The sequence below is a fragment of the Oncorhynchus kisutch genome, linkage group LG17 (assembly GCF_002021735.2).
Source record: "Oncorhynchus kisutch isolate 150728-3 linkage group LG17, Okis_V2, whole genome shotgun sequence".
NCBI classification, from domain to species: domain Eukaryota; kingdom Metazoa; phylum Chordata; class Actinopteri; order Salmoniformes; family Salmonidae; genus Oncorhynchus; species Oncorhynchus kisutch.
The window spans coordinates 62,298,415-62,314,773 of NC_034190.2; the positions used below are offsets into that span (position 1 = coordinate 62,298,415).

Below are 16,359 nucleotides of genomic sequence, written 5' to 3' on the forward strand. Positions count from 1 at the left end.
CTAGTATAAATGGTAATCATACTCACTGTCTGGGTTTGAAAACCCGTATACATTCCAAGAACATCCCTCAGTGTTCATAATTTCCTTATAGTTAGTAACACTAGTGTGAAGTTCAGTACTCTTATTCATGAGTCAGTGGATGAATCATTTGTGGGCCAACGGCCCAGACTGTGACTCTCTTTCTCCCTTCCCTCTCTCTCTCTCTCTCTCTCCTCTCTCTCTCTCTCTCTCTCTCTCTCTCTCTCTCTCTCTCTCTCTCTCTCTCTGAATCTATTGACCACTGATCATAACATCCAGGTTAAAGGTTAAACACTGTGAGAGAAAGATGGGTCTATATTCTCAAGTGAAAGGGTGAAAGGTCACAGGGGCTGAGGATACTGTCTCACTTGGTTTGGCCGTCTGTTGAAGGGTTCTGAATGTGTGTCTGTTGTGGCACTGGCCATGCCATCTGTAGATGAAGGAGGTGTGTGTGTGTGGAGAATAAATACAGGGGGCTGAGAGCTGTATGTGGAGCAGTCTTTAATTAAAGCAGGAAGTCATGGCTCAGCAGCCGCACAGGGCCAGTCCTGGGGGGGGGGGGGGGGGCAGGTGAAAGGCACACTCCTATACATGTATCCAAGTTCAACCTCCATTGTGCTCCAATGAACAGACTTCTTCCTCAACGAGTATATCTTTCACACTGTCCACAAGAGATTGTTACATAGTGAGTGAGAGGTAGAACAAACTGAATATATCACAGGAAACATACAATTTGTGAACAGTATACATTACAAAACCTGGACAATTATGAGTGGAGGGGGCCTGTTTTGGCATACACAAACTGTAAGCAATGGCTTCGGGACAAGTCCCTGAATGTCCTTGAATGGCCCAGCCAGAGCCCGGACTTGAAGCCGATCTAACATCTCTGGAGAGACCTGAAAATAGCTGTGCAGTGACGCTTCCCATCCAACCTGACAGAGCTTGAGAGGATCTGCAGAGAAGAATGGGAGAAACTCCCAAATACGGGAGTGCCAAGCTTGTAGCGTCATACCCAAGAAGAATTGACGCTGTAATCGCTGCCAAAGGTGCTTCAACAAAGCACTGAGTAAAGTGTCCGAATACTTATGTAAATGTTATATTTCAGTTTTTTATTTTTTATAAATGTGCAAAAATGTAAAGTCAGTATAAATGTGTGTGCATTTTATGTGTGTGTTGAAGTGTCAGTGTGGGTGAGTGCGTAGAGTCCTGTGAGTGTGCAGAAAAGTCCTGTCAGTGCAAGGGTCAACTCAGATAGTCCGTGTAGCCATTCTGTTAGCTATTTAGCAGTCTTATGGCTTGTGGATAGAAGCTGTTCAGGAGCCTGTTGGTGTCAGACTTGTTGCAACGGTACCGCTTGCCGTGCGGAGCCAGAGAGAACAGTCTATTGCTTGGTTGGCTGGAGTCTTTAACAATTTTCTAGGCCTAGCTTTAGACACTGCCTGACGTAGAGGTCCTGGATGGCAGGGAGCTTGGCCCCAGTGATGTACTGGGCTGTCCGCTCCTCCCTCTGTAGCGCCATGCAATCGAGGGGAGTGCTGTTTCCATACCAAGCAATGCTGCAGACAGTTAAGATGCTCTCAATGGTGCAGCTGTAGAGTTTTTCGAGGATTTGAGGGCCCATGCCAAACCTTTTCAACTTTCTGAGGGGGAAGAGCCGCTGTTGCGCCTTCTTCAGGACTGTGCCCGTGTGAGTGGAGCATTTTAAGTCCTTAAAGATTTGTACACTGAGGAACTTGAGGTTCTCGACCTGCTCAACTGCATTTCATGCCTTCTATAGAGGGAAGCAGGAACGAGACCAAATTATGAAGTGTTTAACAAAGATAAGTTAATACAATATAGCCTACAGTCAGTGCTGTTTTGCCAGATATGGCAAGAGGATATTATGTTGGCAATTGAAGTTTATGGCAAAAACATTTTCTCCTTTCTTCTGCAGCTCCCATGTGTTCTCTCAGTCATGCTTCCTGGGTATGGATTCTTCCCTCTCCCTGACTTCCAGCCTCATCTACACGCCTTCCGTTTCCGAGGAAAGAGCCCCATTATGTGGATCCCGGTCTCAGGCGAGTCCCAGGCTTTGAGCGAGGCCCCGGACGACATGCCTCTCCTCCGGCAGTGCCACCACAAGCACATCGCTGTGTGTCAGCAGGAGACTCTGACCTTCATCGAGCTGCAGCCGCCTGTGACACCCAGCGTCAAAGGCTGGGGCTCCCCAACTGCAGACACTCAACGCTTCAGCCCGTTGTCTCTGAATCATCCTAAACACACGAGTGAAGCACAAATTGGCAGTGGGAGAAGTGATTATTACACTGATACTAATACGAACCTGAGTTTACACTCTCCGATGCTAGGGGGCGAGGTTGAGCTGGTTATCCAGGAAGATATCAGGACTAACCCTCCAGTGCAGGAGCATGAGAGACCCATGACGGTGTCATCTGTGTTTCTTCCCCTCCACGCAGCCCTCAGCCTGCCCCTGTCCCTCCCTCTGTCCTCCCTGTACAGAGACACAGACTCCTGGGACTCTCAGCCACCTGGCTCTCCATCCTCTCCTGAGCTTCCATGGCTGCAGAGCCCAGATACCTGTCGACCCCAGAGGAGGTCATCACAGAGCTCCCTCAGGGAAAAGTCCATCCGTATGTACAGTATCTATCCATTTCAAATCTTCAACTCTCTGTTAGTCCTCATCATGAGAATGTTTTATCCCCCTTCACCTATTTTTATCTGTAGGACTTAAAAATCACACTTACTTCAGAAATATTTTGCACATGTCCATATCCAATATGACTGGACTGTAATTCAGGGGGGGAGCATTTTCACCTGAGTCTTGTTTGTGTTGTGTCCCAGGGCGTAAGGTGCGGGTGTACTCACCAGACAGCCTGAGTGACGAGTCTCTGGCCAGCCCCATTCTGGACGGCGACTACCTTTTCCCAGGACCCTTTGACTTCTTTCTGGAAGAGGACCTCAGGGGAGACCCTGAAGACGCCGTGAGTCCCTCATCAACAGGGGGTGCCGTAGACCCCCAAACCCCCAACCCTCCAAAGATTCCACCTCTGTCCGCAGAGCCACATCGGTCGTCAGAGGACTCCTCTGTCTTGAACTCTGGGGCTGTAGAGAATTCCTCGGCCACCGGGGGGAGCGCTTTAGCCTGCTCCCGTATGGCGGAACATGAGCGGCGGCGCTTCTCTGCCTCTGAGCTGATCTCACGGCTGCAGCTGTCCCAGAGGAAGAACTCGTTCACGCTAAAGCTAGGCAAGTCGTTGTCGGCTCGCGTGGCTTCCCGTGACAGGCAGACCTCCAGCAACCTCAGCCCCAGCGCTGACTGTAAGTGTCCCGCATTAGCCAAGAATGCTAATAAATAATTTTGCAATTTGAGGCAACATTCTGTGGTGGTTGTGTGTCTGCTAGTTTCCTCCACCTCCATCTAGAGTTCTTCATGGGTCCACCTGACCCGATATACATAAATTAATTTGAAGAAATTAAACAGACCGTTCTAAATGGACCCTCGGACAGTCAGACCCAAAAAGGACCTTGGAAAACAGACCCAAACAGACCCATGCTGGTTCAGATCCGAGAGACCCTTTCAGATCCGAGAGTAGAGAGAGAAAGAAACCTCCAACTGTGCACTGCCAGTGCCATCAATAAACAAACTATATTAGCCAAATTATCCACAGTTACGTGTCTTTAAAAACTGCCAATAGCAACTTTAAAAAAACTATTGTTGTTTTTCAATGTGTAGCATATTCAAAACATATAGTCTATTGTTTTATTGGTTTTTAATTTCCTAAAACAATAATTGTGTACCACATGGTTTAGCTGTCAGAGATTTGAGCACTAAATGCATCAGGGCATTACTTGCATATAGGCATAGGTCTGGGCGTCAACTGTATGATATTCATATAAAAAAATATTAAGGGAGACAACATTAGGCCTAGCGCTATAGAGACCAAGACAAAGATAGAGATATGCCGGCATCGTGTTCTCTACATTGACATGCATTTCTTTATACTTGTCAGAGAAGCTACTACTGCTATACAGATATAGGCGTACAGAAAGAGGCTAATTCGTAAATTTTCTAGCAGAGTATTTTTATAAAGATAAGCATTGTATTTTTTGATTAAAGGAGTAACTCTGGTAGACCTAAAACATTATTCCTCACCTCAAGTTCCACTGTCGGAGTCAGTTGTAGTGCCGACGCGCACTGCCTTCACAGGCCTGCAGTAGCTAAACCTATTCTAAACCTAACAATAGCCACACCACACCAAACTTTCACAAAAATTGCTTAACTTTATTAGGGTAAGATTAAAAGTAAGTAAAGTCATTGTTTACATCTTGCCTTCTATGGTTATTCCTTTTCATGGTTTGAGTGCGAGTAGCATAGTGGGCCTACAGGTAATTCTATTATATTGCAACAAACACAACATTACAACAAAAATGGCAAAAGAATGAAATCTTAAAAAAAGTTTTGAACAGGCTTATATTGCAGCTATTACCAACAAAGGTGGTTGCCTACCTTAGGCATACCCAACAAATGACAGTAATAGGCTAATGCTATTTATTTTACAACAGGCCTATAATAATTATTATTATTATTATTAATGACTAAACAATTGATAATAAATACTAAATAAATAAATGAAAGGTAGAAAATTGCATCAAACCTAAAGAGCTAGTTGCAGACAGTCCATTTGGCCGTGCGAACGTTCTTCTCATCTTTGTCCACTACAATATTAAAACTTGTCCCCGAGGACATTCCCCTCGTCGGCTTCTCTTCTTCACTATACTCTTTGTTTTAGTTTTTTTGTTTGTTTTTTTACCCCTTTTTCTCCCCAGTTTCGTGGTATCCAATTGTTTTATTAGCTACTATCTTGTCTCATCGCTACAACTCCCGTACGGGCTCCGGAGAGACGAAGGTTGAAAGTCATGCGTCCTCCGATACACAACCCAACCAAGCCGCACTGCTTCTTAACACAGCGCGCATCCAACCCGGAAGCCAGCCGCACCAATGTGTCGGAGGAAACACTGTGCACCTGGCAACCTTGGTTAGCACGCACTGCGCCCGGCCCGCCACAGGAGTCGCTGGTGCGCGATGAGACAAGGACATACCTACCGGCCAAGCCCTCCCTAACCCGGACGACACTAGGCCAAGAGTCTCTAACCCAGAGTCTCTGATGGCACAGCTGGCGCTGCAGTACAGCGCCCTTAACCACTGCGCCACCCGGGAGGCCTCCACTATACTCTTTGTCCTCTAACTTTCATTTTACTTCATTGAAAGAGAATCCATCCTTGCAATCAACAGTAGCCTCGCCCAATGCTTTGTTTACTACCTCTCTCTCTCTCTCTCTCTCTCTCTCTCTCTCTCTCTCTCTCTCTCTGTGTCTCTGTGTCTTTGTCTCTCTCTCTCTCTTTCTCTCCCCTAAGCAGCAGGTCGCACGTGAGGTGAGCAGCTGGAACCAGTTTCAGCTGGACATAAGCGTTTTATTGAGTTGCAATTGGCTGACACAGATAACAAGCTTGTGCAGTTCTCATCACACAAACAGTAAATTAACAGAGGACAGGTCCAAATGGGTCTAGTCGGTAAATCTATTTTAATTGCACATGCCCATGGCAATTATATCAGACCCACCCAGATCCAAGACAAAAGTCAGAATTTAAGACCCGGGCCTGCTCGTGTCCTGGGTTGGATCTCAGAATTTTGAGTCTGTTGGACTTATGAAGACCTCTACCTCATCTACCTTCTTCTTCTCCAGATAAGGCCACTTCCAGGCACCGTGGCTCAGGTGGTTCCAGTCACAGCGCCCCCCACAGTCCTGTAGGACCTGTACCGCCACTACCCACTGCTGACAATAACACGCAACAACATCGACGGAGCACTGGATTCGCAATCAAAAAGTGTGTTTTAACAGCTAAAATGGGTATATATTATCAAGATTAAACTCACAAAGTCACATTTCAACTATACGTCTTTGCTGGAAGTGGGTCGTAAAGATGTCTGCTGTAAATAACACTGCTATAATGATTATAACCACAACCCTTCCCACAGTATAAGGAAGAAATCCATCGAGGAGGATTGGTTTACTCCTCCCACAGTCAGCAGCTCCAATCGTCTGTCACGGTTTCTCCCCAGCTGTGAGTCTTACTTTCCTCTTATCCTGTGTCAATAATTTGGTTAATTCCACCTCCGTTCTCCACCTCTAGTGTCAGTGGTATTTATATGGCATAGCAATTGTTTCACGCTCGTTCAACTACATGCTACATAACAACATAACATCTGAAAGTATTTTTTAAAAACTTTCTTCAATAACGATTTTAATTCTCAATCAACCCTGTATACTCTTCTTACTTCTCTCTCTCTCTTGCGCTCCTTCATTCTTTCTTTCTTTCTTTCTTTCTCTCTCTCTCTCTCTCTCTCTCTCTCTCTCTCTCTCTCTCTCTCTCTCTCTCTCTCTCTCTCTCTCTCTCTCTCTCTCTCTCTCTCTCTCTCTCTCTCTCTCTTTCTTTCTCTCTTGCTCTTGCTCTTGCTCTTGCTCTTGCTCTTGCTCTTGCTCTTGCTCTTGCTCTTGCTCTTGCTCTTGCTCTTGCTCTTGGTCTCTCTCACTCTCCTCAGCAATTCTGTACCAGGAGTACAGTGATGTTGCAATCAACCGAGAAATCCAGAGGCAGCAGGGAGAGGAGCCAGGTGCTGAGGAGGAGAGGCTAAGGGTAGAAGGGGCTGGGGAGGCCCCATCTCCGTCCAATCTGTCTCCGTCTAGCTCCTTTTGCTCGTCACGAGGCTCCGCCTTCTCCCTGTGGCAGGACATCCCTGATGTCCAGACCAGCGATCAGCTGGACAACTTCAGCAACGAGGAGCGCAAACTACAGGAGGTGAGAGCATGAGGATGACATCAAGCCACATTGGGATTTAGGCAGCACTCAAAGAGATGCATAGAAGTTGTGCATGACTTTTGTGGAGGAGTGCACCCTCTATACATCTCTATGGCAACCCTACAGGCTTTTAGCATGTCCAATTAGCCAGCTAAGTGGATTTGTTTCATCTATGTGATGGATTACATTTTTTATGACATAACATTTGTGGTCATAACATTATATTCATGATTTTATTTTAACTATGTGTTTCCCCATAATGTCTCATGATAATATTTGATATTTTTTATATAAATAAAGCACCTTGATTTGAATTGTGAGTGAGAGGTGCTCCTATTGCTTCCGAAAGGCCCATAATGTCTCCTCGTCACAGGCCAAGTTTGAGCTAGTGACATCTGAGGCGTCGTACATCCGGAGCCTGGCCATCGCGGTGGACCACTTTATGCTGTCCCAGGAGCTGGGGGAGTGTCTGGGGACCCAGGACAGACAGTGGCTCTTCTCCAAGCTCCCTGAGGTCAAGGACGTCAGTGAGCGGTATAGTATAGTAACATGACACTGATGGGAGAGTACATTTCTTGAACATATTTCATGAGATTATTTCTGTTTTTTTCTGTCTTGTTTTTTCGCTCAGTATTTGGGGGTTCTGTTTCTCTGGCTTTCTATCTTAATCACTCACTCTTTTTGCACTGAATTCTTCACTTTCTTTGTTTCTCCCTCTCTTCCTCTCGCTCTCACTTCCTCTCGGTCTAGGTTCCTGCAGGACTTGGAGCACAGGTTGGAAGAGGACATCTTGCGTTTTGACGTATGCGACATCGTCTTGACCCACTGTCCCGCCCTGCGAAGGGTCTACCTCCCTTACGTGACCAACCAGGCCTACCAGGAACAGACCTACCAGCGCCTGTTGTGAGCCATCTTACTTTGTGTTTATTTTTATTGGTCTTTGTTGCACATTCGAGTCTGTAAGTATGATGCTTGAAAATGACCGTAATAATCAACTAATCATCAAGACCAAGTGCGTTAGTGCTGGGTTGGAACGAAACCCCGTAGCTCTCCAGGGTTCGTGACCATGGATATACACTACATATCCAATCCATACCAGTGAAGGTTTTCCGACTATGTTGCTTGATTTTAGTGTTTTATATTTTCTCTGTAGACAGGAGAATGCTCGCTTCCCAGGTATCCTGGCTCGTTTGGAGGAAGACCCCATCTGCCAGCGTCTTCCCCTTGCCTCCTTCCTCATCCTCCCCTTCCAGAGGATCACACGGCTTAAGATGCTGGTGGAAGTACGATATAGAGCGCCCCTGTTCACCATAAAATTCAACTATTCATGCCTGGCTGTAGGGACAGAACATTACTCTACCTTACATCAGGTTACTGACCAGCGAATATGCCAGGACACAGCAGTAAGTTTTTGCAGTGCCCTGAGGTGAAAGTCTAGATCCAAAATGTTCTATCTTCCTTCTATCTTATAGAATATCCTGAAGAGGACAACACCAGGCTCTAGGGGTGAAGACACAGCCACCAAGGCCTTCAATGAACTGAAAAGGGTAACAGAAATATACAAAATACTTTACGCACATTTTTGTGGTCACCCTCCCTTTACATTTCTCACTGTCAATCGTGATTGCTAATTCTTCAAGTTTTACCAGTAAAATGTCCATGCAGCATCTGCAAGCCAACCATTTGATCTCAATCAGTTTCATGGGGATATGCATTTGGGTCTTCTTGAGTTATGTACAGTGCTGTTTCGAAGTGCAGTGTTGTTTTGAAATTATGAACAGTGAGCACATTTTTGAGTAGATGGTGTTAACAAACTGTAACATAGGCCTACCTGTGTTTTGTTTCAATCAAAGCACACATTTTTCCGCATGAGTAAAAAAAAAAGAAATGAGGTGGTGTTTTTTGTCTTACAGTAGCCTTCTAATATGCTATTATAGTCGGTTGTGTTATGTCGAATACTGTCATCTTGCACGAGCACCATTCCCCAATCATCACTGAAATTCGCCAGATTAGCCTGTTCTTTGAGCAGCGAACAAGCAGAGCAGAGACTGTGCGTAAAGTAGAGAATCCTGCACATGCACAGAAGCTTCAGATCGTTAGTTATCGGCAAGAGGGTTACAAAGAATTCAAAACCTCAGCCACTCCTTATACCAAAAGCTGGAGTGAGGCCAATTTCTGGTCATTAACAGTAGACTTTGCATAGACATAGACATTGCATTTTGAAGAAACAATTAAACTTTTTTCTAATAGACTATTGTGCCCAAAACAGCTTATAAAGGAGTGTAACTCCAGTGTGCAATCAATGAAGAGGATGGAAGAGCTCATTCACCTCAATAAGAAGATCCACTTTGAGGGCAAGGTAGATGAAAACATCACTCATTATGAACATGGAGAACATTCATTCTCAGTACACCTACTGTATGTTCATGTACAGTATGTTCCCCTTTCCTCTATCCATTTCAGTATTGGTTTTGAAGAACAAAGAATCCTATTTCTTATTGCCATAGTATGGGTTAACCCTATCATGTTTGCCCATTGTATATCCCAAGTAAAGAAACTACTATGCCTCTAAACCCAGTAATAATTCATTAACTGTTCATTCATGCTCATTAATAACATACATCTCCCCATTTAAGATATTCCCTCTGATCTCCCAGTCTCGCTGGCTGGTCAAACACGGGGAACTGCTGGAGGTGGACACACAGACCATGAGTATTTCTGGGTCAAAGTTCAAGTTGCCCACAAGGCCTGTTTATCTGCATCTGTTCAATGACTGTCTTCTGCTGTCCAGGAGGAAAGAGTGAGTTCTAAATATGTAAAATGTACAGTTGAAGTCGGAAGTTTACATACTGTACACCTTAGCCAAATACATGTAAACTTTTTTCACATTTTTTAAAAATGTTGACATTTGACATTTAATCCTAGTAAAAATTCCCTGTCTTAGGTCAGATAGGCTCACCACTTTATTTTAAGAGTGTAAAATGTCACAATAATAGTAGAGAGAATGATTTATTTCATATTTTATTTCGTTCACACATACACTCAATTAGTATCTGGTAGCATTGCCTTTAAATTGTTTAACTTGGGTCAAACGACTGGGCCGTGACTGGGAGGTCCGTGGGGCGATGCACAATTGGCCTAGCGTCGTCCGGGTTAGGAAGGGTTTGGCCGGTAGGTATATCCTTGTCTCATCGCGCACCAGTGACTCCTGTGGCGGGCCGGGAGCAGTGCGTGCTAACCAAGGTCGCCAGGTGCACGGTGTTTCCTCCGACACATTGGTGCGGCTGGCTTCCGGGTTGGATTCGCGCTGTGTTAAGAAGCAGTGCGGCTTGGTTGGGTTGTGTTTCGGAGGACGCATGACTTTCGACCTTCGTCTCTCCCGAGCCCGTACGGGAGTTATAGCAGTGAGACAAGATAGTAACTACTAATAATTGGATACTATGAAATTGGGGATAAAAAGGGGGTTACATTTTTTTATTTTTGAACTTGGGTCAAACGTTTCGGGTACCCTTCCACAAGCTTCCCACAATAAGTTGGGTAAATTTTGGCCCATTCCTCCTGACAGAGCAGGTCAGGAGTCAGGTTTATAGGCCTCCTTACTCGCACACGCTTTTTCAGTTCTGCCCACAAATTGTCTATAGGAATGAGGTCAGGGCTTTGTTATGGCTACTCCAATACCTTGACTTTGTTGTCCTTAATCCATTTTGCTTTGGAAGTATGGGGTTATTGTCCATTTGGAAGACCCATTGCAACCAAGCTTTTTAACTTCCTGACTGATGTCTTGAGATGTTGCTTCAATATATCCACATAATGTTCCTGCCTCATGAAGCCATCTATTTTGTGAAGTGCACAGTCCCTTCTGCAGCAAAGCACCCCCACAACATGATGCTGCCACCCCCGTGCTTCACTGTTGGGATGGTGTTCTTCGGCTTGCAAACCTCCCCCTTTTCCTCCAAACATAACGATGGTCATTATGGCCAAACAGTTCTATTTTTGTTTCATCAGACCAGAGGACATTTCTCCAAAAAGTACGATCTTTGTCCCCATGTGCAGTTGCAAACCATAGTCTGGCTTTTTTATGGTGGTTTTGGAGCAGTGGCTTCTTCCTTCCTGAGCGGCCGTTCAAGTTATGTCGATATAGGACTCGTTTTACTGTGGATATAGATACTTTTGTACCTGTTTCCTCCAGCATCTTCACAAGGTCCTTTGCTGTTGTTCTGGGATTGATTTTCACTTTTCACACCAAAGTACGTACATCTCTAAGAGACAGAAGGTGTCTCCTTCCTGAGTGGTATGACGGCTGCGTGGTCCCATGGTGTTTATACCTGCGTACTATTGTTTGTACAGATGAACGTGGTACCTTCAGGCGTTTGGAAATTGCTCCCAAGCATGAACCAAATCAAATCAAATCAAATTTATTTATATAGCCCTTCGTACATCAGCTGATATCTCAAAGTGCTGTACAGAAACCCGGCCTAAAACCCCAAACAGCAAGCAATGCAGGTGGAGAAGCACGGTGGCTAGGAAAAACTCCCTAGAAAGGCCAATACCTAGGAAGAAACCTAGAGAGGAACCAGGCTATGTGGGGTGGCCAGTCCTCTTCTGGCTGTGCCGGGTGGAGATTATAACAGAACATGGTCAAGATGTTCAATGTTCATAAATGACCAGCATGGTCGAATAATAATAAGGCAGAACAGTTGAAACTAGAGCAGCAGCACAGTCAGGTGGAAGTTGAAACTGGAGCAGCAGCATGGCCAGGTAGACTGGGGACAGCAAGGAGTCATCATGTCAGGTAGTCCTGGGGCATGGTCCTAGGGCTCAGGTCAGTTGAAACTGGAACAGCAGCATGGCCAGGTGGACTGGGGACAGCAAGGAGTCATCATGTCAGGTAGTCCTGGGGCATGGTCCTAGGGCTCAGGTCCTCCGAGAGAGAGAAAGAAAGAGAGAAGGAGAGAATTAGAGAACGCACACTTAGATTCACACAGGACACCGAATAGGACAGGAGAAGTACTCCAGATATAACAAACTGACCCCAGCCCCCCGACACATAAACTACTGCAGCATAAATACTGGAGGCTGAGACAGGAGGGGTCAGGAGACACTGTGGCCCCATCCGAGGACACCCCCGGACAGGGCCAAACAGGAAGGATATAACCCCACCCACTTTGCCAAAGCACAGCCCCCACACCACTAGAGGGATATCTTCAACCACCAACTTACCATCCTGAGACAAGGCTGAGTATAGCCCACAAAGATCTCCGCCACGGCACAACCCAAGGGGGGGGGGGGGGCGCCAACCCAGACAGGATGACCACAACAGTGAATCAACCCACTCAGGTGACGCACCCCCTCCAGGGACGGCATGAGAGAGCCCCAGCAAGCCAGTGACTCAGCCCCTGTAATAGGGTTAGAGGCAGAGAATCCCAGTGGAAAGAGGGGAACCGGCCAGGCAGAGACAGCAAGGGCGGTTCGTTGCTCCAGAGCCTTTCCGTTCACCTTCCCACTCCTGGGCCAGACTACACTCAATCATATGACCCACTGAAGAGATGAGTCTTCAGTAAAGACTTAAAGGTTGAGACCGAGTTTGCGTCTCTGACATGGGTAGGCAGACCGTTCCATAAAAATGGAGCTCTATAGGAGAAAGCCCTGCCTCCAGCTGTTTGCTTAGAAATTCTAGGGACAATTAGGAGGCCTGCGTCTTGTGACCGTAGCGTACGTGTAGGTATGTACGGCAGGACCAAATCAGAGAGATAGGCAGGAGCAAGCCCATGTAATGCTTTGTAGGTTAGCAGTAAAACCTTGAAATCAGCCCTTGCTTTGACAGGAAGCCAGTGTAGAGAGGCTAGCACTGGAGTAATATGATCACATTTTTTGGTTCTAGTCAGGATTCTAGCAGCCGTATTTAGCACTAACTGAAGTTTATTTAGTGCTTTATCCGGGTAGCCGGAAAATAGAGCATTGCAGTAGTCTAACCTAGAAGTGACAAAAGCATGGATTAATTTTTCTGCATCATTTTTGGACAGAAAGTTTCTGATTTTTGCAATGTTACGTAGATGGAAAAAAGCTGTCCTCGAAATAGTCTTGATATGTTCTTCAAAAGAGAGATCAGGGTCCAGAGTAACGCCGAGGTCCTTCACAGTTTTATTTGAGACGACTGTACAACCATTAAGATTAATTGTCAGATTCAACAGAAGATCTCTTTGTTTCTTGGGACCTAGAACAAGCATCTCTGTTTTGTCCGAGTTTAATAGTAGAAAGTTTGCAGCCATCCACTTCCTTATGTCTGAAACACATGCTTCTAGCGAGGGCAATTTTGGGGCTTCACCATGTTTCATTGAAATGTACAGCTGTGTGTCATCCGCATAGCAGTGAAAGTTTACATTATGTTTTCGAATAACATCCCCAAGAGGTAAAATATATAGTGAAAACAATAGTGGTCCTAAAACGGAACCTTGAGGAACACCGAAATTTACAGTTGATTTGTCAGAGGACAAACCATTCACAGAGACAAACTGATATCTTTCCGACAGATAAGATCTAAACCAGGCCAGAACATGTCCGTGTAGACCAATTTGGGTTTCCAATCTCTCCAAAAGAATGTGGTGATCGATGGTATCAAAAGCAGCACTAAGGTCTAGGAGCACGAGGACAGATGCAGAGCCTCGGTCCGATGCCATTAAAATGTCATTTACCACCTTCACAAGTGCCGTCTCAGTGCTATGATGGGGTCTAAAACCAGACTGAAGCATTTTGTATACATTGTTTGTCTTCAGGAAGGCAGTGAGTTGCTGCCTTCAGACTTGTGGAGGTCTGCTACTTTTTTTCTGAGGTCTTTGCTGATTTCTTTTGATTTTCCCATGATGTCAAGCAAAGAGGCACTGAGTTTGAAGGTAGTCCTTGAAATACATCCACAGGTACACCTCCAATTGACTCAAATGATGTCAATTAGCCTATCAGAAGCTTCTGAAGCCATGACATCATTTTCTGGAATTTTCCAAGCTGTTTAAAGGCACAGTCAACTTAATGTATGTAAACTTCTGACCCACTGGAATTGTGATACAGTGAATTATAAGTGAAATAATCTGTCTGTTAACAATTGTTGGAAAAATTACTTGTCAGGCACAAAGTAGATGTCCTAACCGACTTGTCAAAACTGTAGTTTGTTAACAAGAAATTTGTGGAGTGGTTGAAAAATGAGTTTTAATGACTCCAACCTAAGTGTATGTAAACTCCTGACTTCAACTGTATGTTTTTTATATATATGGAGTTATTCTATGCTAAGATATGCTAAAATATGCTATGCTATACTACAGTATACTAACCTGTGCCATGCTATACTATACAATGACATGTATGGCTCATAGCATTATGTCCTAAATGCTGGTTGATTGAGTGATGCATGGCATACATTGACAAATTCCTGTCCTTGATCTGTCTGCAGCACGTGGAAGTTCATGGTGTTTGTTCACGCTAAGATTGGGCAGCTGAAGGTGAAGGACTTCAGTCAGAAGCTCCAGGGCATCTCAGGCTTTATATTCCACCTCCAGCTGTGTGAGGGCCAGCAGCTCAAACACCACATCCTGCTCAAGGCCCACACTGAGTGAGATAGTGCACATACCACTATCAATCACGATCATGATTTGTAATGGTAGTGATAATGTAAGAACTGACAGCCTCTACATGGGTTTTGTTTCTTCCCAGGAGTGGGAAACAGAGATGGATCACAGCCATGTTCCCCTCTGATCCATTGGAAGACATTGAGCAGGCCAGTGAGAATGATGGTGAGTATAAGCAGTCACATGTTGCAGTGTCACTGAGTTTCTATTGTTTAATTGACTGTAACCTGGAAGATATTGCTTCATGCTTTAAAAAGTTGTAAAAATAGATTTTAACAGCACTACACCTTTTTCATGAATTTCGATACATTTTGTTTCTCCTCTCAGATCTTTCTCAAGTTCAGTGCATCAAGAGCTACCAGGCCCAAGAGCATGACGAGCTAACATTGGAGAAGGCTGATATTCTTCAAGCCAAGACCATTACAAGTGACGGTGAGACACTCCATTTGGCGACCTCACATTAAACACTATCATAATAAGTATACATTTAAAGGGCAACTTCATTAAGATAAAAACATTTTACCCTTAAAGTAGTTCATAGGACTTTTCTATCATATGTCAAACCCAAAGTTTCAGTGTAAAACATATAGACCACCACAAGTGATAATGTCACTGGGTGTGATTTCGTTTGCTGAGTTTGTCGTGTATTCTATATCCACAGGCTGGGTGGAGGGCATTCGGCTGTCAGATGGGGAGCGGGGCTGGTTCCCCAAAACCAATGTAGAGGAGATCACAAATCGCAGTGCGCGTCTCCGCAACCTCAGAGAAAACATCCGCATCAAGTGTGTCACACAGAAACTGGAGGAGGAGCTCTTTTAAGTGTCCTCTCCACCCTGCAGCTTTTAACTTACACTTGGAATGTCCAATCGTAATGGTGTAGTAACTCTCAACCCCAAATATCTATAAGTCCCAGCTTTTACGCAACACCAGTTATATAATAGCTGAGCAGTTTCAGGTGATCTGGATGTGGGAGCTTTATTTAGTCTGCAGGTGCTCATAAGATTTGGCGTATCTTGACCATAAGCAATATAGCTAAGTAGTATGGTTTTCCAGCTGCATAGCAGTAATTTCCTTTCACTCATGCTTGCTATGACTGCATATACAACTACTGTAACACAACTACTGGGACATCAGAAATCAAGTGTTTTTCTTTGCCTCAAGCACTTTAATTGTCATCTTAAAGAGTCCTCTCAGCATTCGAAATAAACACAATTTCAGACATACTGTACATTCAAATCATGACTAGCCTACTAATTTACTAATGGAGAAAGTCCATTTCAACAAAACATTGAGGATTACAGAGTTTGTACATCTTCCCTGTGATTTGACATTGAGAGCTGTTTACGCGTAGACCAAAATTAAGATGGAACACATAATACTATTTACCAACCACTACTACAATCTACATGTAGATGTACACCATTCCATTGGCACATTATTATTATTTTTAAATATACCTTTGTTGAATTTCTGAAATGTTAGTACTAATTTAAATGATTGCTGTTGCAGCATGTGTATTTGTTTATGCTCCTAGCTGGTTATTCTCTATGGAGAAAATGATGTAAATGTACATTCTGTAGATGTACTTACATGTTTAAATGAATATATGTCTAATTTACTATTATGACTGTAATTTATAAGGGCCAGGATCTGCCAAAAACATACCATTATAACAAATATTAGAATTGAAAAATATAGATGACAAAAGACTAATAACACATGTGAGCTACTTGAGATCTCTGGTTGTGAGCACAATACTGTAAATGCTTTACCCCTGAAATAAATGCACATACTTACATTTTTCTGTGATTTAAATGACGACTGACTTTTTTTTCTCCCAATAATACAGTATGTAGGTGGAGCCTGAATG

At 44.4% G+C, this 16,359-nt stretch overlaps 2 protein-coding genes across 2 annotated transcripts in view; both read left to right on the forward strand.

Annotated features, from left to right (window-relative positions):
- The window catches only part of ano11 (anoctamin 11), a 53,353-nt gene extending 51,228 nt beyond the window's left edge, over positions 1 to 2,125 (forward strand). The window contains exon 24 of the mRNA XM_031794329.1: positions 1,952 to 2,125. Coding sequence (XP_031650189.1) covers positions 1,952 to 2,007 — 56 coding nt within the window. The 3' untranslated portion in view covers positions 2,008 to 2,125. The remainder of the gene's footprint in view (positions 1 to 1,951) is intronic.
- Positions 2,126 to 7,422: 5,297 nt separating this feature from the next.
- On the forward strand, positions 7,423 to 16,298 carry LOC109908068 (rho guanine nucleotide exchange factor 19). Its single transcript, XM_031794333.1, has 9 exons — positions 7,423 to 7,776; positions 8,027 to 8,156; positions 8,346 to 8,420; positions 9,143 to 9,232; positions 9,510 to 9,673; positions 14,315 to 14,473; positions 14,575 to 14,654; positions 14,817 to 14,921; positions 15,151 to 16,298. The coding sequence occupies exons 2-9, from the start codon at positions 8,145 to 8,147 to the stop codon at positions 15,306 to 15,308; spliced, it is 843 nt and encodes a 280-aa protein (XP_031650193.1). The 5' UTR covers positions 7,423 to 7,776; positions 8,027 to 8,144; the 3' UTR covers positions 15,309 to 16,298.
- Positions 16,299 to 16,359: the final 61 nt, after the last annotated feature.